At 43.6% G+C, this 27,407-nt stretch overlaps 1 protein-coding gene across 1 annotated transcript in view; it reads left to right on the top strand.

The window, feature by feature from the left end:
- Positions 1–27,407, top strand: part of LACC1 (laccase domain containing 1) — a 141,363-nt gene that overhangs the window by 79,305 nt on the left and 34,651 nt on the right. Inside the window, exons 3-4 of the mRNA XM_063952844.1 lie at positions 3,855–4,036; positions 14,999–15,164. Of these exons, the coding sequence (XP_063808914.1) occupies positions 3,855–4,036; positions 14,999–15,164 (348 nt within the window). The remainder of the gene's footprint in view (positions 1–3,854; positions 4,037–14,998; positions 15,165–27,407) is intronic.

Genomic DNA, 27,407 nt, shown 5'->3' with positions numbered 1-27,407 from the left:
GGCATTGCTGCGCATGCATATGCGGCGCAGTGCGCACACGTGATCTACTTTCACAGCGGCCGATATATTTTTACACAAGGTCTAGCGAAGCTTTTCAGTCGCAATGGCCGCCGCAGAGTGATTGACATGAAGTGGGCATTTCTGGGTGTCAACTGACCGTTTTCAGGGAGTGCTCGAAAAAATGCAGGCGTGCCAAGAAAACGCAGGGGTGGCTGGCCGAACGCAGGGCGTGTTTGTAACGGCAAATCCGGAACTGAATGGTCTGAAGTGATCGCAAGCACTGAGTAGGTCTGGAGCTACTCTAAAACTGCACAATTTTTTTTTGTAGCTGCTCTGCGATCCTTTCGTTCGCACTTCTGCTAAGCTGAAATACACTCCCAGAGGCGGCTTAGCATTTGCATGACTGCTAAAAACTGCTAGCGAGCGATCAACTCGTAATGATCCACAATGTCACCTTGTCTTGCAAACCCATGTGCTTTGGTGGAAAACTAGGTGAACAGGTGCAAACAGCATCACTGTGTCCTGGCTATTTGGTGCATCATAAATAAAGCCCAGTGTGTTCAAAATGTCAACATTAAAACACTGCAGAATTTGCATAGACTGGGGCAATAAAATTCCCACAGATGTGCATAGAGTGTCACCGGAACGGTTGACACTCTGTGCCCAATATCTTTGCTCATTTTCCTCGCACCTAATAGAGAAGTGTAGGGAAATGAGTAAAGACTATATTAAATGGTAATGTGTGCAGCCGGACATGGCAGTTATGTCCAGAATCATACTGTTACTGCATATCTATGAATTGAATCAATGGCTCCCACTGACAGCTGTAAGCACTCATGGTGAATGTACTGATTGCATTATTCTATTTATCCTCTAGATGGTGCTATGCAACTGCAAATGATTTTAATTTCTGTATTAGTGTTTGGTTTCACATTACATCAACATTAGTATGATCTGGGCTACTGCAGTCACAAATATTTTATCCGCTCACATCTGTATTACTTATTGTGACCAGCATTTAGGTTAATGTGTAGTATAGCGACTTATGAAAATGTACCATAGAAATTGAATTACAGTAGCATGTCATGGTAATTTGTTTGTTTGCCAAAGTAATTGGAAGGATTACCATGACTCCTTTTTGTAAGAAATCTCCTCATCAGAGCAACGTGACTGTAGGAAAGGCATTACACTGCATGTTTAGCTCAGACTTTGATAATAACATTTCTTGGAAGTGAGGCAAAAGTTGAATTTTCATTATTCTAACTTTATATATAGGAATAGTAGTATGTCATCATGTTTTGTGTACGTGTTTATATGATATTAACGAATTCTGCTTAGGAAAATCTTGGTTAATTCTTCTACTAGTTAATTTAAATGTTCGGCTCCCATATCTGTCATATTGGGAATATAACTTGTGTTTAAACATGCTGACTGTCCTGAATTGCCCATTGTACAGTCTATAATATTTTCTTTGCAAATACTGCTTTTCTAATAACTGGTCTTACAAGTAGTATCAGTTGTAAAACATTTTTTAGCATGGGTACTGTAGCTGTAGCGATGTATGTATATACATTATACATAAATGACTATAAATACATTTTATCTCACAAATTAAGAAGTATTAACACTCTTCTCATCCTCCTACTCTACTACCGCTCCTCTCGATCCTTTACCCTTACAAATAAGTAAAGCTCTATCAGCTGTGCTCATCCCAACCTTAACTAAAATCTGTAGTCTCTCACTCTACTGGCTAAGACAGTAGAGCAATTCAAACATGCATGGGATAGACATAAGGATCTCCTTACAAAGAAATAAGGATCAAATAAGGTTAGAGATAAAAATAATGTAAAAAAAAAAAAAAAAAAAAGGGGCAGACTAGATGGGCCAAGTGGTTCTTGTCTGCCGACAAATTCTATGTTTCTATGTTTCTATCTTTCCTTCTCTGTTCAAGCATGCAGTGATTACTCCCATTCTGAAAAAACACAAATCAGACCCAAACTCTCTCTCAAACTATCGTCCCATCTCTCAGCAACTATCCCCTTACAAGCTACTTGAGAGATTTACATACAATTGCCTCACACACTTTTTTAACTCACACAACTTTTTGGACTCACTGCAATCGGGCTATCGTGACCAACATTCCACAAAGACAGCAGTAACTAAAGTAGTAAATGATCTGGTCACTCCTGAGTCCAAAGGCCATTTATCACTTCTTATTCTTCTAATCAGCTGTTTTGTATTTCAGTATCATCTGTTAGCGGCTGATACTCAAATCTACCTGTCCTCCCCAGATTTGTCACCATCTGTATTGTTCAGTGTCACTGAATTCCTTTCTGCAGTTTCCTTTTGGATGTCATTTTGCCGCCTCAAACTTAATATTTCCAAAATAGAATTAATTATCTTTCCACATACCAATAGTAGTTACCAACCTGATATCTCTTTCACTATTGATAACTCAACAATCTATCCTACCCCACAAGCTCGCTGCCTAGGTGTCATCCTTGACTCTGAACTGTCCTTTGTTCCCCACATTCAATCTGTCTCTAAATCATGTTACATACATCTAAAAAACATATTCAAAATATGACCTTATCTTACATAAGACACTGCAATAACTCTAATCCACGCACTCATTATCTCCCGCATTGATTATCGTAATAGTCTTCTTACTGGTCTTACCAACAAGAGACTCTCACCACTACAACCCATTGTGAATTCAGCTTTGAGGCTAATCTTCCTTGCTAGACATTTTACCATATTCAATATAAAATACTTTTACTCACACACAAGGACATTAACCAAACTACACCAACGTACTCTACGTTTATCTCAAAATATCTCTCAGCCTGACCTCTTCCCTCTTCACAATATCTACGTCTCTCATCCACATTCATTATTCGCTCCCTTTCATGATTGCAGGACCTTCTTCAGGGTGCACCCACTCTGTGGAACTGCCCATATAACCGTCATAAACTTTGCTATCCAATTACACCCCCACTGGGGTACATGCATACCCTCCAATGTTTTCCCTTTCTTTCTTTTCCCGTCCTCCTGACCCCAGGCCAACATCGCTGTGTGACCATCTCATACAGCCCACCAAGAACCTTTGCAATCTGGTAGGCAATTATGCAATCGAGAACACCTATCCTTGTGTATCGATGCCTACTTCCCTATAGATTTTAAGCTTGCGAGCAGGGCCTACCTACCTCTGTGTCTGTCTGTTATTACCCAGTTTTGTTTTATCACTGTTGTTTTCAGTTGTTTTGTTTTATCACTTTTGTTTCCTATTGTAAAGCACAACTGAATTTGCTGCACTTTATAAGAAACTGTTAATAATATTATTTATTAATAATAATAATAAATTAAAAAGTGTATACTGCATATATGCATTTAACATTCACAATAACCATATTCTATTAAACACATGAACCTTATGTCATGTGACTGGTTTATACTTCTGCAGCTTATTCTATTCTGGAATGGTGGTGATGGTGAATGAGGAATAGTGATTGGTTTGCAATCTTTATTTAGTAAACAAAAAATATCTGTAGAGATTGGTGAATTCAGGAACGGGTCATTATTAGAGAGCTCAGAAAAAGAAAAACTTTATTTAAATAGAAGTTTCCAAGTTAAGTTTTTTAACTGTAGTTATGGATTGCATGAATCCTAATGTTGTTTTGCTGGTTCCCACATCAAATTTATAACTTAACTTTGGCAGTAAAACTCAGATCATGTTTTTTTTTTACCTTTATTATTATTATTTTAAAGAAAATCTTAATTTAATTTTGCTTAGTTGCCATTTATGACACATGGCTTTGCTTTATTTATTTCCTAATACTTGTTTACCTTTCTAGAGGACATCTTTCAACACGGCTTTACAACAAGATGTGGTGGAATATCTTATATACCAACTCTCAGCGCATTAAACCTCTTCAGCAGCTCAAGGAGGAGAGACCCAAAGGCGGTTGTTGAAGAAAACCTGCGTCGTCTTGGAAAGGTTGCAGGGTTTGATCCTCAGACATATGTCCCAGTGAAGGTAAAGCTACTGTAATTTGTCAGCTGCTGTGTCTGATAGTGAATGTGGCACAACCATTCATCAGATACACTTAGGTGCAAAGAATAGGACTCTTAAAGTGCATACACACTTACCTTTAAAATGAACGACATCGCTCATTTTCTCCCTTCCTGAGTGACGTCGTTCACTTTCTTGGCAAGTGTGTATACCGGCGAAGACGACCGATGCGTGGCACTGCGGGTCATTAACAACCCCCTGTGTCGGAGGTGCAAGCATGCTCAATCTTGACTGTCGTCCAGGAGCTGCCTGCACGTTCCGGCCGCTGCGTGACGTCACTGAGCGATATGAACAGTCATATTGCTCAGTGTGTACGGCCGGCCACCAACAGGCCAGACGGTGATACACTAGACGACGTTGCTCTGGAATGTCGTCTAGTGTGTATGCACCTTTAGGCACAGATTTATCAAGCCTTGGAGAATGATACATTTCACAGTGATAAAGTACCAGCCAACCAGCTCCTATCTGAGATGTAACAGGTAGAGATGAGCGGGTTCGGTTCCTCGGAATCCGAACCCGCCCGAACTTCAGCTTTTTTTACACGGATCCGAGCGACTCGGATCTTCCCGCCTTGCTCGGTTAACCCGAGCGCGCCCGAACGTCATCATGACGCTGTCGGATTCTCGCGAGGCTCGGATTCTATCGCGAGACTCGGATTCTATATAAGGAGCCGCGCGTCGCCGCCATTTTCACACGTGCATTGAGATTGATAGGGAGAGGACGTGGCTGGCGTCCTCTCCATTTAGATTAGAAGAGAGAGAGTGAGATTGAGACAGAGACACTTGATTTACTGGAGCTTAGGAGTACTAGAGAGAGAGTGCAGAGTTTACTAGTGACTGACCACTGACCAGTGACCACCAGTGCAGTTTTATTTAATATAATCCGTTCTCTGCCTGAAAAAAACGATACACAGTGACTCAGTCACATACCATATCTGTGCTCAGCCCAGTGTGCTGCATCATCTATGTATAATATCTGACTGTGCTCACACAGCTTAATTGTGGGGGAGACTGGGGAGCAGTTATAGGTTATAGCAGGAGCCAGGAGTACATACATATTATTAAAATTAAACAGTGCACACTTTTGCTGCAGGAGTGCCACTGCCAGTGTGACTGACCAGTGACCTGACCACACTGACCACCAGTATAGTATACTATATTGTGATTGCCTGAAAAAGTTAAACACTCGTCGTGTGACTTGTGTGGTGTTTTTTTTTTTTATTCTATAAAAAACTCATTCTGCTGACAGACAGTGTCCAGCAGGTCCGTCATTATATAATATATACCTGTCCGGCTGCAGTAGTGATATATATATATTTTTTATATCATTATTTATCATCCAGTCGCAGCAGACACAGTACGGTAGTTCGCGGCTGTAGCTACCTCTGTGTCGGCACTCGGCAGTCCATCCATAATTGTATACCACCTACCCGTGGTTTTTTTTTTCTTCTTTATACATACTACATCTCATTATCATCCAGTCTATATTAGAAGCAGACACAGTACAGTACGGTAGTCCACGGCTGTAGCTACCTCTGTGTCGGCACTCGGCAGTCCATCCATAATTGTATACCACCTACCCGTGGTTTTTTTTTCTTTCTTCTTTATACATACTACATCTCATTATCAACCAGTCTATATTAGCAGCAGACACAGTACAGTACGGTAGTCCACGGCTGTAGCTACCTCTGTGTCGGCACTCGGCAGTCCGTCCATAATTGTATACCACCTACCCGTGTTTTTTTTTTCTTTCTTCTTTATACATACTACATCTCATTATCATCCAGTCTATATTAGCAGCAGACACAGTACAGTACGGTAGTCCACGGCTGTAGCTACCTCTGTGTCGGCACTCGGCAGTCCGTCCATAATTGTATACCACCTACCCGTGGTTTTTTTTTCTTTCTTCTTTATACATACTACATCTCATTATCATCCAGTCTATATTAGCAGCAGACACAGTACAGTACGGTAGTCCACGGCTGTAGCTACCTCTGTGTCGGCACTCGGCAGTCCATCCATAATTGTATACCACCTACCCGTGTTTTTTTTTTCTTTCTTCTTTATACATACTACATCTCATTATCATCCAGTCTATATTAGCAGCAGACACAGTACAGTACGGTAGTCCACGGCTGTAGCTACCTCTGTGTCGGCACTCGGCAGTCCATCCATAATTGTATACCACCTACCCGTGGTTTTTTTTTCTTTCTTCTTTATACATACTACATCTCATTATCAACCAGTCTATATTAGCAGCAGACACAGTACAGTACGGTAGTCCACGGCTGTAGCTACCTCTGTGTCGGCACTCGGCAGTCCGTCCATAATTGTATACCACCTACCCGTGGTTTTTTTTTCTTTCTTCTTTATACATACTACATCTCATTATCATCCAGTCTATATTAGCAGCAGACACAGTACAGTACGGTAGTCCATGGCTGTAGCTACCTCTGTGTCGGCACTCGGCAGTCCATCCATAATTGTATACCACCTACCCGTGGTTTTTTTTTTCTTCTTTATACATACTACATCTCATTATCATCCAGTCTATATTAGCAGCAGACACAGTACAGTACGGTAGTCCACGGCTGTAGCTACCTCTGTGTCGGCACTCGGCAGTCCATCCATAATTGTATACCACCTACCCGTGGTTTTTTTTTCTTTCTTCTTTATACATACTACATCTCATTATCAACCAGTCTATATTAGCAGCAGACACAGTACAGTACGGTAGTCCACGGCTGTAGCTACCTCTGTGTCGGCACTCGGCAGTCCGTCCATAATTGTATACCACCTACCCGTGGTTTTTTTTTCTTTCTTCTTTATACATACTACATCTCATTATCATCCAGTCTATATTAGCAGCAGACACAGTACAGTACGGTAGTCCACGGCTGTAGCTACCTCTGTGTCGGCACTCGGCAGTCCATCCATAATTGTATACCACCTACCCGTGGTTTTTTTTTCTTTCTTCTTTATACATACTACATCTCATTATCAACCAGTCTATATTAGCAGCAGACACAGTACAGTACGGTAGTCCACGGCTGTAGCTACCTCTGTGTCGGCACTCGGCAGTCCATCCATAATTGTATACTAGTATCCATCCATCTCCATTGTTTACCTGAGGTGCCTTTTAGTTGTGCCTATTAAAATATGGAGAACAAAAATGTTGAGGTTCCAAAATTAGGGAAAGATCAAGATCCACTTCCACCTCGTGCTGAAGCTGCTGCCACTAGTCATGGCCGAGACGATGAAATGCCAGCAACGTCGTCTGCCAAGGCCGATGCCCAATGTCATAGTACAGAGCATGTCAAATCCAAAACACCAAATATCAGTAAAAAAAGGACTCCAAAACCTAAAATAAAATTGTCGGAGGAGAAGCGTAAACTTGCCAATATGCCATTTACCACACGGAGTGGCAAGGAACGGCTGAGGCCCTGGCCTATGTTCATGGCTAGTGGTTCAGCTTCACATGAGGATGGAAGCACTCAGCCTCTCGCTAGAAAAATGAAAAGACTCAAGCTGGCAAAAGCACCGCAAAGAACTGTGCGTTCTTCGAAATCCCAAATCCACAAGGAGAGTCCAATTGTGTCGGTTGCGATGCCTGACCTTCCCAACACTGGACGTGAAGAGCATGCGCCTTCCACCATTTGCACGCCCCCTGCAAGTGCTGGAAGGAGCACCCGCAGTCCAGTTCCTGATAGTCAGATTGAAGATGTCAGTGTTGAAGTACACCAGGATGAGGAGGATATGGGTGTTGCTGGCGCTGGGGAGGAAATTGACAAGGAGGATTCTGATGGTGAGGTGGTTTGTTTAAGTCAGGCACCCGGGGAGACACCTGTTGTCCGTGGGAGGAATATGGCCGTTGACATGCCTGGTGAAAATACCAAAAAAATCAGCTCTTCGGTGTGGAAGTATTTCACCAGAAATGCGGACAACATTTGTCAAGCCGTGTGTTCCCTTTGTCAAGCTGTAATAAGTAGGGGTAAGGACGTTAACCACCTCGGAACATCCTCCCTTATACGTCACCTGCAGCGCATTCATAATAAGTCAGTGACAAGTTCAAAAACTTTGGCCGACAGCGGAAGCAGTCCACTGACCAGTAAATCCCTTCCTCTTGTAACCAAGCTCACGCAAACCACCCCACCAACTCCCTCAGTGTCAATTTCCTCCTTCCCCAGGAATGCCAATAGTCCTGCAGGCCATGTCACTGGCAATTCTGACGAGTCCTCTCCTGCCTGGGATTCCTCCGATGCATCCTTGCGTGTAACGCCTACTGCTGCTGGCGCTGCTGTTGTTGCTGCTGGGAGTCGATGGTCATCCCAGAGGGGAAGTCGTAAGCCCACTTGTACTACTTCCAGTAAGCAATTGACTGTCCAACAGTCCTTTGCGAGGAAGATGAAATATCACAGCAGTCATCCTACTGCAAAGCGGATAACTGAGGCCTTGACAACTATGTTGGTGTTAGACGTGCGTCCGGTATCCGCCGTTAGTTCACAGGGAACTAGACAATTTATTGAGGCAGTGTGCCCCCGTTACCAAATACCATCTAGGTTCCACTTCTCTAGGCAGGCGATACCGAGAATGTACACGGACGTCAGAAAAAGACTCACCAGTGTCCTAAGAAATGCAGTTGTACCCAATGTCCACTTAACCACGGACATGTGGACAAGTGGAGCAGGGCAGGGTCAGGACTATATGACTGTGACAGCCCACTGGGTAGATGTATGGACTCCCGCCGCAAGAACAGCAGCGGCGGCACCAGTAGCAGCATCTCGCAAACGCCAACTCTTTCCTAGGCAGGCTACGCTTTGTATCACCGCTTTCCAGAATACGCACACAGCTGAAAACCTCTTACGGCAACTGAGGAAGATCATCGCGGAATGGCTTACCCCAATTGGACTCTCCTGTGGATTTGTGGCATCGGACAACGCCAGCAATATTGTGTGTGCATTAAATATGGGCAAATTCCAGCACGTCCCATGTTTTGCACATACCTTGAATTTGGTGGTGCAGAATTTTTAAAAAAACGACAGGGGCGTGCAAGAGATGCTGTCGGTGGCCAGAAGAATTGCGGGACACTTTCGGCGTACAGGCACCACGTACAGAAGACTGGAGCACCACCAAAAACTACTGAACCTGCCCTGCCATCATCTGAAGCAAGAAGTGGTAACGAGGTGGAATTCAACCCTCTATATGCTTCAGAGGTTGGAGGAGCAGCAAAAGGCCATTCAAGCCTATACAATTGAGCACGATATAGGAGGTGGAATGCACCTGTCTCAAGCGCAGTGGAGAATGATTTCAACGTTGTGCAAGGTTCTGATGCCCTTTGAACTTGCCACACGTGAAGTCAGTTCAGACACTGCCAGCCTGAGTCAGGTCATTCCCCTCATCAGGCTTTTGCAGAAGAAGCTGGAGACATTGAAGGAGGAGCTAACACGGAGCGATTCCGCTAGGCATGTGGGACTTGTGGATGGAGCCCTTAATTCGCTTAACAAGGATTCACGGGTGGTCAATCTGTTGAAATCAGAGCACTACATTTTGGCCACCGTGCTCGATCCTAGATTTAAAACCTACCTTGGATCTCTCTTTCCGGCAGACACAAGTCTGCTGGGGTTGAAAGACCTGCTGGTGAGAAAATTGTCAAGTCAAGCGGAACGCGACCTGTCAACATCTCCTCCTTCACATTCTCCCGCAACTGGGGGTGCGAGGAAAAGGCTCAGAATTCCGAGCCCACCCGCTGGCGGTGATGCAGGGCAGTCTGGAGCGACTGCTGATGCTGACATCTGGTCCGGACTGAAGGACCTGACAACGATTACGGACATGTCGTCTACTGTCACTGCATATGATTCTCTCAACATTGAAAGAATGGTGGAGGATTATATGAGTGACCGCATCCAAGTAGGCACGTCACACAGTCCGTACTTATACTGGCAGGAAAAAGAGGCAATTTGGAGGCCCTTGCACAAACTGGCTTTATTCTACCTAAGTTGCCCTCCCACAAGTGTGTACTCCGAAAGAGTGTTTAGTGCCGCCGCTCACCTTGTCAGCAATCGGCGTACGAGGTTACATCCAGAAAATGTGGAGAAGATGATGTTCATTAAAATGAATTATAATCAATTCCTCCGCGGAGACATTGACCAGCAGCAATTGCCTCCACAAAGTACACAGGGAGCTGAGATGGTGGATTCCAGTGGGGACGAATTGATAATCTGTGAGGAGGGGGATGTACACGGTGATATATCGGAGGATGATGATGAGGTGGACATCTTGCCTCTGTAGAGCCAGTTTGTGCAAGGAGAGATTAATTGCTTCTTTTTTGGGGGGGGTCCAAACCAACCCGTCATATCAGTCACAGTCGTGTGGCAGACCCTGTCACTGAAATGATGGGTTGGTTAAAGTGTGCATGTCCTGTTTTGTTTATACAACATAAGGGTGGGTGGGAGGGCCCAAGGACAATTCCATCTTGCACCTCTTTTTTCTTTTATTTTTCTTTGCGTCATGTGCTGTTTGGGGAGGGTTTTTTGGAAGGGACATCCTGCGTGACACTGCAGTGCCACTCCTAGATGGGCCCGGTGTTTGTGTCGGCCACTAGGGTCGCTTATCTTACTCACACAGTCAGCTACCTCATTGCGCCTCTTTTTTTCTTTGCGTCATGTGCTGTTTGGGGAGGGTTTTTTGGAAGGGACATCCTGCGTGACACTGCAGTGCCACTCCTAGATGGGCCCGGTGTTTGTGTCGGCCACTAGGGTCGCTTATCTTACTCACACAGTCAGCTACCTCATTGCGCCTCTTTTTTTCTTTGCGTCATGTGCTGTTTGGGGAGGGTTTTTTGGAAGGGACATCCTGCGTGACACTGCAGTGCCACTCCTAGATGGGCCCGGTGTTTGTGTCGGCCACTAGGGTCGCTTATCTTACTCACACAGTCAGCTACCTCATTGCGCCTCTTTTTTTCTTTGCGTCATGTGCTGTTTGGGGAGGGTTTTTTGGAAGGGACATCCTGCGTGGCACTGCAGTGCCACTCCTAGATGGGCCCGGTGTTTGTGTCGGCCACTAGGGTCGCTTATCTTACTCACACAGTCAGCTACCTCATTGCGCCTCTTTTTTTCTTTGCGTCATGTGCTGTTTGGGGAGGGTTTTTTGGAAGGGACATCCTGCGTGACACTGCAGTGCCACTCCTAGATGGGCCCGGTGTTTGTGTCGGCCACTAGGGTCGCTTATCTTACTCACACAGTCAGCTACCTCATTGCGCCTCTTTTTTTCTTTGCGTCATGTGCTGTTTGGGGAGGGTTTTTTGGAAGGGACATCCTGCGTGACACTGCAGTGCCACTCCTAGATGGGCCCGGTGTTTGTGTCGGCCACTAGGGTCGCTTATCTTACTCACACAGTCAGCTACCTCATTGCGCCTCTTTTTTTCTTTGCGTCATGTGCTGTTTGGGGAGGGTTTTTTGGAAGGGACATCCTGCGTGACACTGCAGTGCCACTCCTAGATGGGCCCGGTGTTTGTGTCGGCCACTAGGGTCGCTTATCTTACTCACACAGCTACCTCATTGCGCCTCTTTTTTTCTTTGCGTCATGTGCTGTTTGGGGAGGGTTTTTTGGAAGGGACATCCTGCGTGACACTGCAGTGCCACTCCTAGATGGGCCCGGTGTTTGTGTCGGCCACTAGGGTCGCTTATCTTACTCACACAGCGACCTCGGTGCAAATTTTAGGACTAAAAATAATATTGTGAGGTGTGAGGTATTCAGAATAGACTGAAAATGAGTGGAAATTATGGTTTTTGAGGTTAATAATACTTTGGGATCAAAATGACCCCCAAATTCTATGATTTAAGCTGTTTTTTAGGGTTTTTTAAAAAAAAACACCCGAATCCAAAACACACCCGAATCCGACAAAAAAAATTCGGTGAGGTTTTGCCAAAACGCGGTCGAACCCAAAACACGGCCGCGGAACCGAACCCAAAACCAAAACACAAAACCCGAAAAATTTCCGGCGCTCATCTCTAGTAACAGGCTGTGTTTGAAAAAACAGTTAGGAGCTAATTGACTGGTACTTTATACCTGTGCAATTTACCACTCTCCAATGCTTGATAAATCTGGGCCTATGGGGTCTATTTACTAAGCCTTGGGTGGAGATAAAGTGGCCGGAGATAAACTACCAGCCAATCAGCTCCTAACTTGTGACATGGCAGGTTAGGAGGTAATTGGCTGGTACTTTATGTCTGCCCACTTTATCTCCATCCAGTGCTTAGTAAATAGACCTCTTAAGCTCTTAAACCCTGTTCATCGGGACTTTCAATGATAAGTTGAATTGTATCTCAAGTATGATTGTAAAAGCATATACGTAGCTTTAGTCATGTTCATACTGTCAATGGAGCATTTAATGATCTCTGTGTCACTATAATATAAATGTAAGCCAATGTTTGGCTTGTATTTCCCCATAGACAATAGAAACTATGATAGATCAGCCTCGAGATACTGTAATAATTCTGGTTCCAGCCTAGAATGCACCAATTTACTACAGAAATGTGACTTTTATCTTTCCTATAAATATATATGACTGTTATATTATGTAGAATACAGGTACAGTATGACCACTCTGTGAAGAACACTGCTCCCCAACACTTTCTATTAGAAAACAAATATAGTTCTTCTGTCAAATGTTTTCTATTATTTTTGTTTGTAAATATCAACATGAACAGAATGTCAACATTGTCAAAATGTTGACCTTGTGAATGTGGACAGATGATTTTAGTGTTAAGCTGCGGTTTTGGCTACGATTAGCTACAATTAATGAATGTAAAACAGCACTGTCGACATGCCGAATGTTGTTATTATGTTAATGTCAATATTATGTCAGTGACAACATTGTGAATGACATTCCGGAGTCGACATTGTGAATGACTGCATTCACAATGCTGACTTTTCATATCACTCCCCAGCTGAACAGCACTGTTATAAAAGTGCTAATAAAATGTGTTGGTGCAGATGTCTGAGTGTATACAGATGCAGAACACACAAGCAATATGTACAGATGCAGAACACACAAGCAGTATGTACACAGAGCCGGATTAAGGGTGGGGGGGGGGGGTCCCGGGGATACGTACCCCCGGGCCCCCCTTTCCAAAAGGGCCCCCTGCCACACCACAGATCGGATCTCTCTTCCGATCCGATCTGTGGTGCTGTCCTCCCGTCCACACTGCAGCGGCGGCTGTACAGACAGGACAGCTGAGCGACGGCTCAGCTGTCCAATAACGTATGAGTGAAGTAGGCTTCCCCAATGGCTGAGCGGCAGGCTGCTTCAATCATGCATGATTGGAGAGCTGAGCCGTCGCTCAGCTGTCTGTGTGGTTGGCGGGGACGGGAGTGCAGGTCGGCTGTCTGTGCGGTTGGCGGGGACGGGAGCGCAGGTCGATCGTTGGATGGTATGTGACCCCCCCCCCTGTCTTCCTCCTCCTCCTACTCCTCTCTTGAATAGGGGCCCCACTGTCTTAAGTACCCCGGGCCCCCCATGGACTTAATCCAGCTCTGTATGTACAGATGCAGAACACACAAGTAATGTTCATGCTAGGCTGTTTTAGCAGGGCGCCGCGCCCTGCCCTTTCTGTTTCGCCCTGCTAAAACAGCCTGCCCGCTTCCTGCTCTCCCAGCATGTAAAGATGCCATGCGCATGCGCACGGCATCCATTCACGCTAGGGGAGAGGGCTTGGGGGAAGCCCAGCACCTCCTTAGGTGCTGGGCACGGCCCCAACAGTGACGCCGCTGGCCGCCCACACCCCCTACAGTAACGCCTGTGGGCCGCACCGCCCACTTAAATGGGGTTTTGTGGCCACGCCCAATATTTTACATGGTCACGCCCCCTTTTCGGACATATGCCCCCGCAGTTCGGCGCCCTGCCTATTATTATTTCTAGAGTGAACACTACACAAGCAGTATGTACAGATGCAGAACAAACAAGCACTATGTACAGATGCAGAACACACAAGCGGTATGTACAGATGCAGAACACACAAGCACTATGTACAGATGCAGAACACACAAGCAGTATGTACAGATGCAGAACACACAAGCGGTATGCACAGATGCAGAACATACATGCAGTATGCACAGATGCAGAACACACAAGCAATATGTACAGATGCAGAACACACAAGCAGTATGTACAGATGCAGAACACACAAGCAGTATGTATAGATGCAGAACACACATGCAGTATGCACAGATGCAGAACACACAAGCAATATGTACAGATGCAGAACACACAAGCAGTATGTACAGATGCAGAACACACAAGCACAACATTTGCACAACTTCTGCTTTGGGTTGTGGATGTGTGGACCAGTATGTCAAAATCTCTATCAAATGAAGACCAAGCTGTCTTTTTAGGAGTCGGAAAAGAGTTAAAGAGTAAACGTCAGCATAAGGCTTTATCACTGCTATTTACTATATACCAAAAGGATAATTATGGTGAAATAAGATATTTCTCTGGCATTACCCTTGCTGCAGGCGCTTACTGTCCATCCATCCCTTTAAACCTCTGTGGCATTGGCACTGTGACCAAAAAGAATCATTAAACATCAAAAAATGTTATTGCCACAAGTGGCATAGCACTTCCTCCTTTCACCAGCAGGGGGATATATGCTGGGGCTCACAGAGGAGCTTTGGCATGGTACATCATTATTTATTTCTTGCAATACAGTATGCACAATACTCACTGTCCACTAATTGCCCATTTATGTAAGCCACACTGCTTCCTGTCTAACCAACATACAGTAGGTCCTTGCCTCATGGAAATCCACAATAATTAGCTACACTGACTTTATATGAATACTAACTGTAATTTGTTAACTCATTTAATAAATTATTAGTGAAAAATTGTGAATTGTTTTAGGTCATTTTACCTTTATCTCTTAATTTCTAGGTTGATCATGCTGAGAATGTTTGGATAATAGGAAAACCGGAACCTGCCTGGTATGACGGAATAGTGACCAATCAGAAAGGAGTGACCATAGCAGCTCCTGGTGCAGACTGTATACCAATTATTTTCTGTGATCCAATAAAAAAGGCATGTGGCGTAGCTCATTCAGGTAATCTCATTCAGCAAATCCATTCTAGAAAAGAAACAGATCTCTGGTGGTACTTGTCTGTATCTCAACAATGGATGAATTAAATGGTGAGCAGATTACAGGATAAATGTTAAAGAATCTCATCCATATGGGTAAGGAAGCAAAACCCCTATTGAAGTAATGGAACACCAGCAATTTGGCCCAAATTGGCATTAAACCACCATTAAACGAATTTTAATAGTCCTCTTCCACATCATTTGTCTCTTCCTCCTATGTTCTTCTGCATTTTTATCTAGTGTGAGCAGGACCCTGTCTGCCTTTTGCCTTGGTCTGAATTTGTCAATCAATAGAAATTATTATTGTACATGGCTATGGTGTGTGTGTGTGTGTGTGTGTGTGTGTGCTAATGCTATGATATAACAAATATTGCATTCATTTAAATACTGATGTAGATTTTGGAGGGTTAACAATTTTTTGCTAAAGAATAGTCATGCTTCTTTTAATACACTCTGCTAGATCCACAGTTCTACTCGTCTTCAGTAGTATGTAAGTATATAACAATTCTGGTTATTCTGACTTATTGTAATGGAAATATTAGCTACTGTATTCACAGTCCTGTGCATGTAATATCTTACCATATGATAGATGGCGCTGCAGGTTTACATTGGTCTACTGTGTCTCCAAATCCAGGTTTAGCTGCTGAAGTGGTAGCATATGGCTCATCATTACTATTGTTATGTTTATTCAGTCCACTATTATTGGTCATAATAACCCATACTGTATATATATTTATTTATATATGCTTTATGTTCCGTATGGCTACATTTTGCATACCGTTAACTAAGTCACATTTTATGATCACTGTGTCATGGACACAGACATTTTACCACACACATACATACATCCCTGTGACATTTATAATATCACAGGTGAAACAGTCATGGTGTCACCTTTTTCATAATATAAGTGATTAATGGCCAACCTAATATACTGTAACCACACTCAGGGCCAGATTAACAATGGGGCGGATGGAGCTGCAGATCCAGGCTTCCCATTGAAAATAGGCCCACAGAGTTCCCTGCAGCGCAGCTAGCGTTGACAGGAAAGAAAATTTCCTGTCACCACCAGCCCAGCTAACTCGCAGCCCAGCCACCAGAAATGACATCACCACTGTTCCCTGACGGCCGAGAGAAGCCCCTCCTGCGCCAGACGCCGCTGGACCCTACCTAACTACCAACTCAATGACCTGTCAGATGCTCCGTCCCTTAATGTCAGAAGCTCCGTCTGATTATTCCTGCATCGGGCGGAAGGGGGGGTGGGTGGGTGGGGGGTGATCCAGGTGCTCTGCGTTCCCGTGGCAGCCAAGGGGGTCCGGTTGCTCAGAGTTTCGCCGCCAGCTCTGAGTGCCGTGGTGGGGAGATGGGCGCAGCTTCTGCTCTAAGCTGCTACAAGAGGCACGTGTTCATGCGGTGGTGAGGGGCTGGGGATCGGTGCTTTGTTTTCACACCGGAGTGGTGGGTGTCCGGGTGTTCAGTATTCCCACGATGTTGGGGGGGGGCACTGTGTTCAGGATCGTAATGCGCAGGCGCGAGGTCAAACTGGGAAATAAATCAGCGTGTTTTTTTATCGGTAGGCGTACACAGAGTGATTGACAGGAAGTGGATGTTTGTGGGTGGTAACTGACCATTTTCTGGTAGTGTCAGGAAAAACCTAGGCATTCCCAGGCGTTTTCAGGGAGGGTGTGTGAAGTCAGCTCCAGACCCCATCAGCCTAATTCTTTCGCACTGTAGGAGTAAGTCCTGGGCTACGCACAGACTGGAAAAATCATTAGCTAGTGAGTGAGTTGTGAACGGATTTGCAGCTGGACGGCATTTGCAAAGCTTTTCGCATGGCGTATGCAGACTTGCACAGAGCGTTTTTTCACTCTGTCTGGTTGGCGACTATTGGATTGCAAACCTCTGCAAATTCCCAGAGGAGCGAACAGCTCTGAATTAGGCCCATAGTGCGGGAAATGGGAATATAGTGTAAGTAGGTAACATAGGGATGTGGTGTTGATCAGTGAGCTCTCTTCTCCAGTTAGATGGTCGTCAGGGTCCTGCTCTGTGACCCCGCTCAGCTGTGCTGCAGACTGGTACCTCACTTGACTGCATATGAGAGACCTGTTTACAGTACAACTGATCTGAGTCACAGAGCAGGATCCTGGAGACCAGCTGACTGGAGGAGAGAGCTCACCGGACAGGTAAGTGTAAGCGGAGGTGTGATTGTGTGTGTGTGTGGGGGAAGGGGGGGCAGTGGCGCACCCAGGGGGATTTCCGAGCACCCAGAAACCCCCCTCCACTAAAAAAAAAATTTTTTTTTTTTTTAGCTGCATGAGTATTATTAATGGCTGTCTAGCGTCCAGTGCAGCCTGCTGTCTTACTGGTGGCACTTGTAAGTGTTTAATAAAAGTTTACCTTATTTTAATTACAGTACATATATATCCATGGCCATACATATATACACATGTTTATACATACATACATACATACATACATACATATAAACACACACACATATGATATATATACATGTGTATATATACGTGTACTGTATGTGTGTATGTATATATATATATATGTTTAATATGCTATGTATATATATATATATATATATATATATATATGGGCTGTTATCTTGTAGTGGCAGGAAGCTTTTGTATGTTGCACATGATGTTTCCGGTTATTTCCGGTCCGGGACATTTAAATAGCAGTCCCAGTGCAGTCATTTGGTATGCAGCACAGGGACGCTCCACTCCACTCTTCACCTATGTAAGTGCTACACTTTGCATATTTTTACCAGGCATTGAGCTTACATCGAAGTGATATACAGATGCAGTTTTTGTTGTTATTTATGCAGCACGCTTCACTTTCCGTGACCCTGTAGCTGTAGCATGGTAGCAGGATCTGTTTGATCAGGTATGTTTGTGATTTTTTCTAATTATGTATAAGTAAGTGATTTCCATTTACCATCAGTATAATCTATTGTTTATATTTGACTTATAGATGTATATCTATTATTATACACATCTATGACACTTATGGCTGTGTCCGGAATTGCTACCCTTTTGTGCTAGAAAGTTTTTGATGACAATAATCTGATCTTAGGTGAGCTGTTTACATTATATGGTGTAAGGAGTTTGAGTGGCTATGTCACAGGTGACGGTGGTATATTCATGTAAAGTAGCTTGGTCATACACACTGGAATTGGGTGATATGGTGAATTCATAGAGTTAAATACACTATGTATTGTTGATCAGATGTTATTTGGCCTGGGAGGCTTAGTTCCCTGTATATGTGAATTTGTCTGTACTTTGTTTATCTTATAGACACATGATTAAGAATTGATGAACTATGTTAACCTAAAGAGTTACTAGTCTTGAGAAAGGTTCGTCATACGGACCGAAACGTCGACATATAAGGCTTTTTGACTTTCCCAATAAAAGTCTTTTTTATGAACGGACTTCATTCATTTCAGCGAGAGTGCACCTTCCACCTAGTGGAATTATTGCTGTTTGAGTGGACCTGACTGGGTTCATTAGGAGCACCCGCAACGTTGGAACTAATGAGATGAGAGTGCAGGATCAACGTGGATATTGAGTCGGGTTCACAGAGAGTGGACCAGATTTCCTGACACCCATCGGAAATAGTGAGACATTTTTTGCAGATGGAGGGACTCCTTTAGTCCATCAGACTATTAACACATATGGGACATTTGTTTATTTATTTTTTATTTTTTGATTTATTTATCTTTTGCTTTATTCATTTTTCTTAGTTTTATTCTTTATTATTTCTGTGTTTTGTACTTTTTTGGTAAACCATTTGCCTGCCCTGTGGTTAAAAGAGTATTTTGATATAAAGTCTTTGATCCTTTAGAGGATGTCACAAACTGGAGTATACTTATTAGATGACGGATTATTATCCCAGGCAGAAGGGGGCACCGTCTCCTTCACCGAAGAGGAAGTTGAAAAATTTCTATTTGATAAGTTGGATTTCGATGCCTTACCCTCAGATACCCCTATTGATGTCTTCTATAAAGTTTTGAAACAGCGACAGAGGGAAGTTGACCTGACCTTACATGGTCAGTTCCTCTCTGAGTATCACAGACGTAAGCAGTTACCTAGAGGATTTCGCATAGCCAACATTCCTACATTAGGAAGAAACAACCCCACATTTTGCAGTAGATGGTGTGGGGTTCTCAATAAATGTTCACTCGATCTTATGGCCCTAGTCATAGAGGAGGTGGGTTTAGAACTCAAAAAGATCAGGATAGATATTGAGACCACGAACATTACAGCACTTCCCACACTCCGGGATGATAAGTCCCAAAATTGGACAGACCGATTACAAACACAAGTTGAAAACTATAAAAAAGAACAAATTTTCTTTAAACGGAAAAAATTATTAACAGTGACCAACGATTATTCCAATCATACAGTATACCGTTGGCTTCTCGGTAATTCAGAAGAGTACAGCAGACGTTATCCTCGGAGGCGTAGAACTCAGACATTTCCCAAGGAATTTGGGTCCTCTGTTTCTACCTCTGATGCCGAATACACGGAAGGGCCCTCAGATTCAGTTAATTTTTTAGAGCCCGGACCGGAGAATACAACCGGATCTGGCAAATATCTCAGAAGCGGCACCAACCGCACACGAGGAGGGGTGGCGGTCAAGCGAAGAGGCCGTCAGAAACGCAAGTAAACACTGTTTTCAACTTTTCCTGTAAACAATTAAATGAGGCTGAAATAAAACTTTTATCCAGAGGGTTAACCTTTGTTCCAGTATGTAAAGCTCAACCATTTAACAAATTAGTTGATCAATATAAATTTGGTAGGTCTATGAGGCTTCGTGAATACTTTTCTGATAAAACTACAGTTGGAGAAACTAGTAGATTTCGTGGAAAATCTCATTTTGACCCCCCATCTTCAAATCCAAGCATTAAAACGTTTTTGAGATTAGTTCAATCTGACATTGAGACAGACAAAACATCTAAGATGTACGATAATTTGACCCCCTCTGAACGTTTGGCTCTTAAAGCACTCAGGGAGAACACCTCTATAGTTATCCGTCCAGCGGATAAAGGGGGAGCGGTCGTAGTCCAAGATTGGGTCGACTACGACCAAGAAATTCTACGCCAACTAGCGGACTCTAGGACGTATAGACCACTAGATTGTAATCCCATGGTTAAAATAAAGAACAAGGTTGATTCAACCATTAAATTTGGCTATGAACAGGGTTGGATTAGCGAGGATTTAAAACATTTTCTGCAGGTTGATCATCCCAATGTCCAATACTATATACGCTTCCAAAAATACATAAAACCTTGGTCCACCCACCTGGAAGGCCCATTATAGCAGCGGAGGGTTCTATATTGCAACCACTAGCTATTCTAGTGGATAGTATTTTACAACCATTAGTATTAAAAACTGGAAGTTACCTAAAGGACACTGGTGATTTCTTGACCCAGTTACATAAGATCCAGGTAGATGATGAAAATTTGATTTTGGCATCCCTAGATGTATGTTCATTATACACGGTAATTCCGCATCAAGCAGGGCTTGACACTATTAAGAAAAATTTGTTGAAAGTTAAGAATCTTGAATTTCCAACTGACTTTATATTAGAACTCACTGAATTAGTATTGACTCAAAATAATTTTCTATACAAAGATAAGTACTTTATGCAAACTGCAGGCACCGCAATGGGGTCGAATTTGGCCCCTGCATATGCCAATCTCTATATGGCTGATTATGAGAACACACATGTATTACCTATCTATGGCCATAAAATAATCTTTTACCGTAGATTCATAGACGACATCTTTTTACTTTGGCGAGGTACTGAATCTGAGTTCAATTGTATGGTCAATGAATTAAATGCATTAGATAGCCCTATCCGCTTGACGCATACCACCTCATCTACCGAAATTAATTTTCTTGATGTCACCGTCATTAGAACAGATGCAGGCTTCATCTCTACTGTTTTTCGTAAATCCACAGATCGTAATCTGCTGTTACAGGCAGACAGTTTTCATCCTCCGGCTTTAAAAGAAAGCCTTCCTATTTCACAGTATTTACGAATCATGCGCATAAACTCTGAACCAGATCGCAGAAATATACAATGTTCAGAGGTGACCTCTCGATTTTTGAGTCGAGGATATTCACCTAGAACATTAGCTAAATGCCTAAATAGAGCAACAAATATCTTTTTAGGTTAACAGAGTAAGTCTAATAAAAATGCAGACCGCATGATTTTTCCTACACAGTTTGACAATACCACTACTATAAGGAAATCAATACAGAAACATTGGCCGATTGTAGCCTCGGATGTCAATCTTCCTTTCTCTAAAATGAAGACACCTATGGTAGCTTACCGTAGAGGCGCGAACCTTAGACAATTATTGATGCGCCCTACCATGTTCCCAAAAAAAGAATTGACTCCATTCCAAGTGATGCAGTCAAAACCAGGCAGCTACTCTTGTGGTAGCTGCACCACATGTAGATCCATGTTGACTGGTCCGATGTTTTATCATCCTCACTCTGGCAAGGTGATCAAGTTAAGATATCATCTACATTGTCGGTTAGACCATGTAATTTATATCCTTAAGTGCCCTTGTGGGCTTGTATATGTTGGTCTGACTACACGGCCATTTCGAGATCGGATGGCTAATCATCGATCCTCGATTCATACTGCATTAGCCACAGGCAAAACGGATAAACCGGTAGCACGGCACTTTTTAACAGCAAAACACCAAGATGCCAGTTTAAAATGTAAATTAATTGATTGGATTCCACCATGTCCTACTGGTGGCGACCGGTCCCTGCTGTTGAAGAGACGTGAAAGTTATTGGATACATCGGTTGGACACGGTCGCACCCAGAGGACTTAATGAGTCTAATCCATTTAATGTTTTTTTTTGTAATAAATAACCATTTTCTTCCTCTTGTATACATATATATCTACTAATGAATTTTGGGGACTAGTGATACCTGTAAATATTTTTTAGGGGATGAATCTTTAAGTTCTCCCAATCATGCATAATACTAGGCGATGATGCTATTTATGTAATCAGTTATACTCGCATTTTGTAATTTATTTGCATAGGGTTATTCAACATAATAATTCATAGTTCATATAGGTAACCTAATATTATTAGGTGCCAATGGTTCCTATGTGGAAATATATGTATACAGTAATTTATGTCTGTAATAGTCCAATAATGTGATGTTTGTCTGTAAGGACTATCTCCCAGGCCTAGGCATCTGAATGAAGCGGATTGTATATTATGTTCCAAGATTATACCATGTAGTGTTTATTGGTATCCGAAATAGAGTCTATTTTTAGGATACACGAATATTTGAGTTTTACGTATTTCCTCTCCCTGTCACCTGTGTAGATTTTTTCTGAGCACTATATTAGGTGGAACCTATTTAGTGTTTATTTTGTGAGCTATTTGATTCGCACCACTTATCGGGTGCATACCCTCGTCATTTCCGCTCCATTGGAACGCATTTCCGGCAGGTGGAACGCACGAGGGCCGCGTCCAGCCGGAGCAGCGTTCTAAGTACGGTGGCCGCAATAGATTGTGGCTCCAGGCGGCGGAGGTTGACGAGCTGTGAGTAAGTCGTGTCTGTGGGGCATTTGAGAGCCCTTTGTGGTACATGGGCTGTTATCTTGTAGTGGCAGGAAGCTTTTGTATGTTGCACATGATGTTTCCGGTTATTTCCGGTCCGGGACATTTAAATAGCAGTCCCAGTGCAGTCATTTGGTATGCAGCACAGGGACGCTCCGCTCCACTCTTCACCTATGTAAGTGCTACACTTTGCATATTTTTACCAGGCATTGAGCTTACATCGAAGTGATATACAGATGCAGTTTTTGTTGTTATTTATGCAGCACGCTTCACTTTCCGTGACCCTGTAGCTGTAGCATGGTAGCAGGATCTGTTTGATCAGGTATGTTTGTGATTTTTTCTAATTATGTATAAGTAAGTGATTTCCATTTACCATCAGTATAATCTATTGTTTATATTTGACTTATAGATGTATATCTATTATTATACACATCTATGACACTTATGGCTGTGTCCGGAATTGCTACCCTTTTGTGCTAGAAAGTTTTTGATGACAATAATCTGATCTTAGGTGAGCTGTTTACATTATATGGTGTAAGGAGTTTGAGTGGCTATGTCACAGGTGACGGTGGTATATTCATGTAAAGTAGCTTGGTCATACACACTGGAATTGGGTGATATGGTGAATTCATAGAGTTAAATACACTATGTATTGTTGATCAGATGTTATTTGGCCTGGGAGGCTTAGTTCCCTGTATATGTGAATTTGTCTGTACTTTGTTTATCTTATAGACACATGATTAAGAATTGATGAACGATGTTAACCTAAAGAGTTACTAGTCTTGAGAAAGGTTCGTCATACGGACCGAAACGTCGACATATAAGGCTTTTTGACTTTCCCAATAAAAGTCTTTTTTATGAACGGACTTCATTCATTTCAGCGAGAGTGCACCTTCCACCTAGTGGAATTATTGCTATATATATACACATACATACATACACACACGGGATATATATATATATATATATATACACACACACACACACACACACACACACCAGTTTTACGGACCCAGCATATACTGGGTCACCTTAGTCCCCTCCCCCGTGATTGGCTCCACCCAGTTCTGGAAACCCCCCCCATGCAAATCCTGCGTTTGCCACTGGGGGGGGGGGGGGGGGGGGGGGGGGGTTAGCTGATGGCAGCACATGCGCTGTACAATCTTGGTATTTTTCTCGAAAAGTACCCTGAGAATTGTTGTAACAGGATTCACAGGGACAGAGCTTTCTCGCAAGCTCTGTCCCTGTATGCGTTAATTGACACATTCCTGTGATGAATTCGATTATCGCAATACGATTTTGGTTAAATGTATCATGCACACATCTCTCATGTGGATTGTGTTAAATATGCCCCATAGTGTGGAGATGGTCTATTTACTAAGCCTCGGACGGAGATAAAGTACCAGCCAATCGTCTCCTAACTGCCATGTCACAGGCTGTGTTTGAAAAATGACAGTTAGGAGCTGATTGGCTGGTATTTTATCTCCGTCCACTTTACCTCCATCCAAGACTTAGTAAATAGACCCCACCGTGAAGTGATGTAGTGTGGGGAGGATGTGCAGTGATGTAGTGAGTATACCACCACACACCCCTGCCCACACAGGGAGAAATTCTCTGTGGCGCTAGTCACACCCACTGCGCTGCAACAATAGGCCCTTCAAAAATTTAAGCTCCAGGCCAATGTGGACATTAATCTGGCACTGACCATACTGTACATTTATAGCAGCATGACTCTCACTAAAACCTATAAAATAATATAAAAATAGATTTAGAGTCTTAACACAACTACATGCTATAGTAATTCTTCCAACAAAATATATGCACCTACCTCTGAATTACTGTAGTCCCTCTTACACTAGATCCGTGCTCCTCATTTCAGTCAGTGTACAGGGAACAGCTGCCTCAGCATAATCATGTATAGCAAGTTATCAACATTTGTATTGTCTCACTTTGACTGATATGTAAAACATACTTCTTGTATGTTAATGGAGAAGACATAGGGGCTGATGCAAACTTGAATTTGTACCTGATTGTGGAGTGTATTTTGGGTGTTTTAACGCTAGACATACTCCGGAACCTAGCATACGCTATTACAGGCAATGTATTTCATTTGCATCAGTTGCATCTATACTACAATTGGGTTGTAATTAGAGATGTGCACCGGACATTTTTCGGGTTTTGTGTTTTGGTTTTGGATTCGGTTCCACGGGCGTATTTTGGATTCAGACGCGTTTTGGCAAAACCTCCCTGAAAAATTTTTGTCGGATTCGGGTGTGTTTTGGATTCGGGTGTTTTAGAAAAAAACTAAACCTCAAAAACAGCTTAAACCATAGAATTTGGGGGTAATTTTGATCCCATAGTATTATTAACCTCAATAACCATAATTTCCACTCATTTCCAGTCTATTCTGAACACCTCACACCTCACAATATCATTTTTAGTCCTAAAATTTGGACCGAGGTCGCTGGATGACTAAGCTAAGCGACCCAAGTGGGCGGCACAAACACCTGGCCCATCTAGTAGTGGCACTGCAGTGTCAGACAGGATGGAACTTAAAAAAAATTAGCCCCAAACATCACATGATGCAGAGATAAAAAAAAAAAAAGAGGTGCAAGATGGAATTGTCCTTGGGCCCTCCCACCCACCCTTAAGTTGTATAAACAGGACATGCACACTTTAACAAACCCATCATTTCAGCGACAGGGTCTGCCACACGACTGTGGCTGAAATGACTGGTTGGTTTGGGCCCCCACTAAAAAAGAAGCAATCAATCTCTCCTTGCACAAACTGGCTCTACAGAGGCAAGATGTCCACCTCCTCCTCATCATCCGATTCATCACCCCTTTCACTGTATACATCCCCCTCCTCACAGAGTATTAATTCGTCCGCACTGGAATCCACCATCTCAGGTCCCTGTGTACTTTCTGGAGGCAATTGCTGCTGGTGAATGTCTCCACGAAGGAATTGATTATAATTCATTTTGATGAACATCATCTTCTCCACATTTTCTGGAAGTAACCTCGTACGCCGATCGCTGACAAGGTGACCGGCTGCAACAAACACTCTTTCGGAGTACACACTGGAGGGGGGGCAACTTAGGTAAAATAAAGCCAGTTTGTGCTAGGGCCTCCAAATTGCCTCTTTTTCCTGCCAGTATACGTACGGACTGTCTGACGTGCCTACTTGGATGCTGTCACACATATAATCCTCCACCATTCTTTCAATGGTGACAGAATCATATGCAGTGACAGTAGACAACATGTCAGTAATCGTTGGCAGGTCCTTCAGTCTGGACCAGATGTCAGCACTCGCTCCAGACTGCCCTGCATCACCGCCAGCGGGTGGGCTCGGAATTCTTAGCCTTTTCCTCGCAGCCTCAGTTGCAGGAGAATGTGAAGGAGGAGCTGTTGACGGGTCATGTACCGCTTGACTTGACAAGTGTCTCACCGGCAGGTCTTTGAACATGTGCCGGAAAGAGAGATACAATGTAGGCTTTAAATCTAGGGTCGAGCACGGTGGCCAAAATGTAGTGCTCTGATTTCAACAGATTGACCACCCGTGAATCCTGGTTAAGCGAATTAAGGGCTCCATCCACAAGTCCCACATGCCTAGCGTAATCGCTCTGTTTTAGCTGCTCCTTCAATCTTTCCAGCTGCTTCTGCAAAAGTCTCATGAGGGGAATGACCTGACTCAGGGTAGCAGTGTCTGAACTGACTTCACGTGTGGCAAGTTCAAAGGGTTGCAGAACCTTGCACAACGTTGAAATCATTCTCCACTACGCTTGAGTCAGGTGCATTCCCCCTCCTTTGCCTATATCGTAGGCAGATGTATAGGCTTGAATGGCCTTTTGCTGCTCCTCCATCCCCTGAAGCATATAGAGGGTTGAATTCCACCTCATTACCACCTCTTGCTTCAGATGATGGTGGGGCAGGTTCAGGAGTGTTTGCTGGTGCTCCAGTCTTCAGCACGCGGTAGCTGAATGCCGAAAGTGGCCCGCAGTTCTTCGGGCCACCGACAGCATCTCTTGCATGCCCCTGTCGTTTTTTAAATAATTCTGCACCACCAAATTCAATGTATGTGCAAAACATGGGACGTGCTGGAATTTGCCCAGATGTAATGCACATACAATATTGGTGGCGTTGTCCGATGTCACAAATCCCCAGGAGAGTCCAATTGGGGTAAGCCATTCTGCGATGATGTTCCTCAGTTTCCGTAAGAGGTTGTCAGCTGTGTGCCTCTTATGGAAAGTGGTGATACAAAGCGTAGCCTGCCTAGGAACGAGTTGGCGTTTGCGAGATGCTGCTACTGGTGCCGCCGCTGCTGTTCTTGCGGCGGGAGTCCATACATCTACCCAGTGGGCTGTCACAGTCATATAGTCCTGACCCTGCCCTGCTCCACTTGTCCACATGTCCGTGGTTAAGTGGACATTGGGTACAACTGCATTTTTTAGGACACTGGTGAGTCTTTTTCTGACGTCCGTGTACATTCTCGGTATCGCCTGCCTAGAGAAGTGGAACCTAGATGGTATTTGGTAACGGGGGCACACTACCTCAAGAAATTCTCTAATTCCCTGTGAATTAACGGTGGATACCGGACA

The sequence above is a fragment of the Pseudophryne corroboree genome, chromosome 2, assembly GCF_028390025.1.
Source record: "Pseudophryne corroboree isolate aPseCor3 chromosome 2, aPseCor3.hap2, whole genome shotgun sequence".
In the NCBI taxonomy this organism is placed as follows: Eukaryota; Metazoa; Chordata; class Amphibia; order Anura; family Myobatrachidae; genus Pseudophryne; species Pseudophryne corroboree.
This window is presented reverse-complemented; position numbering and strand designations above follow the sequence as displayed.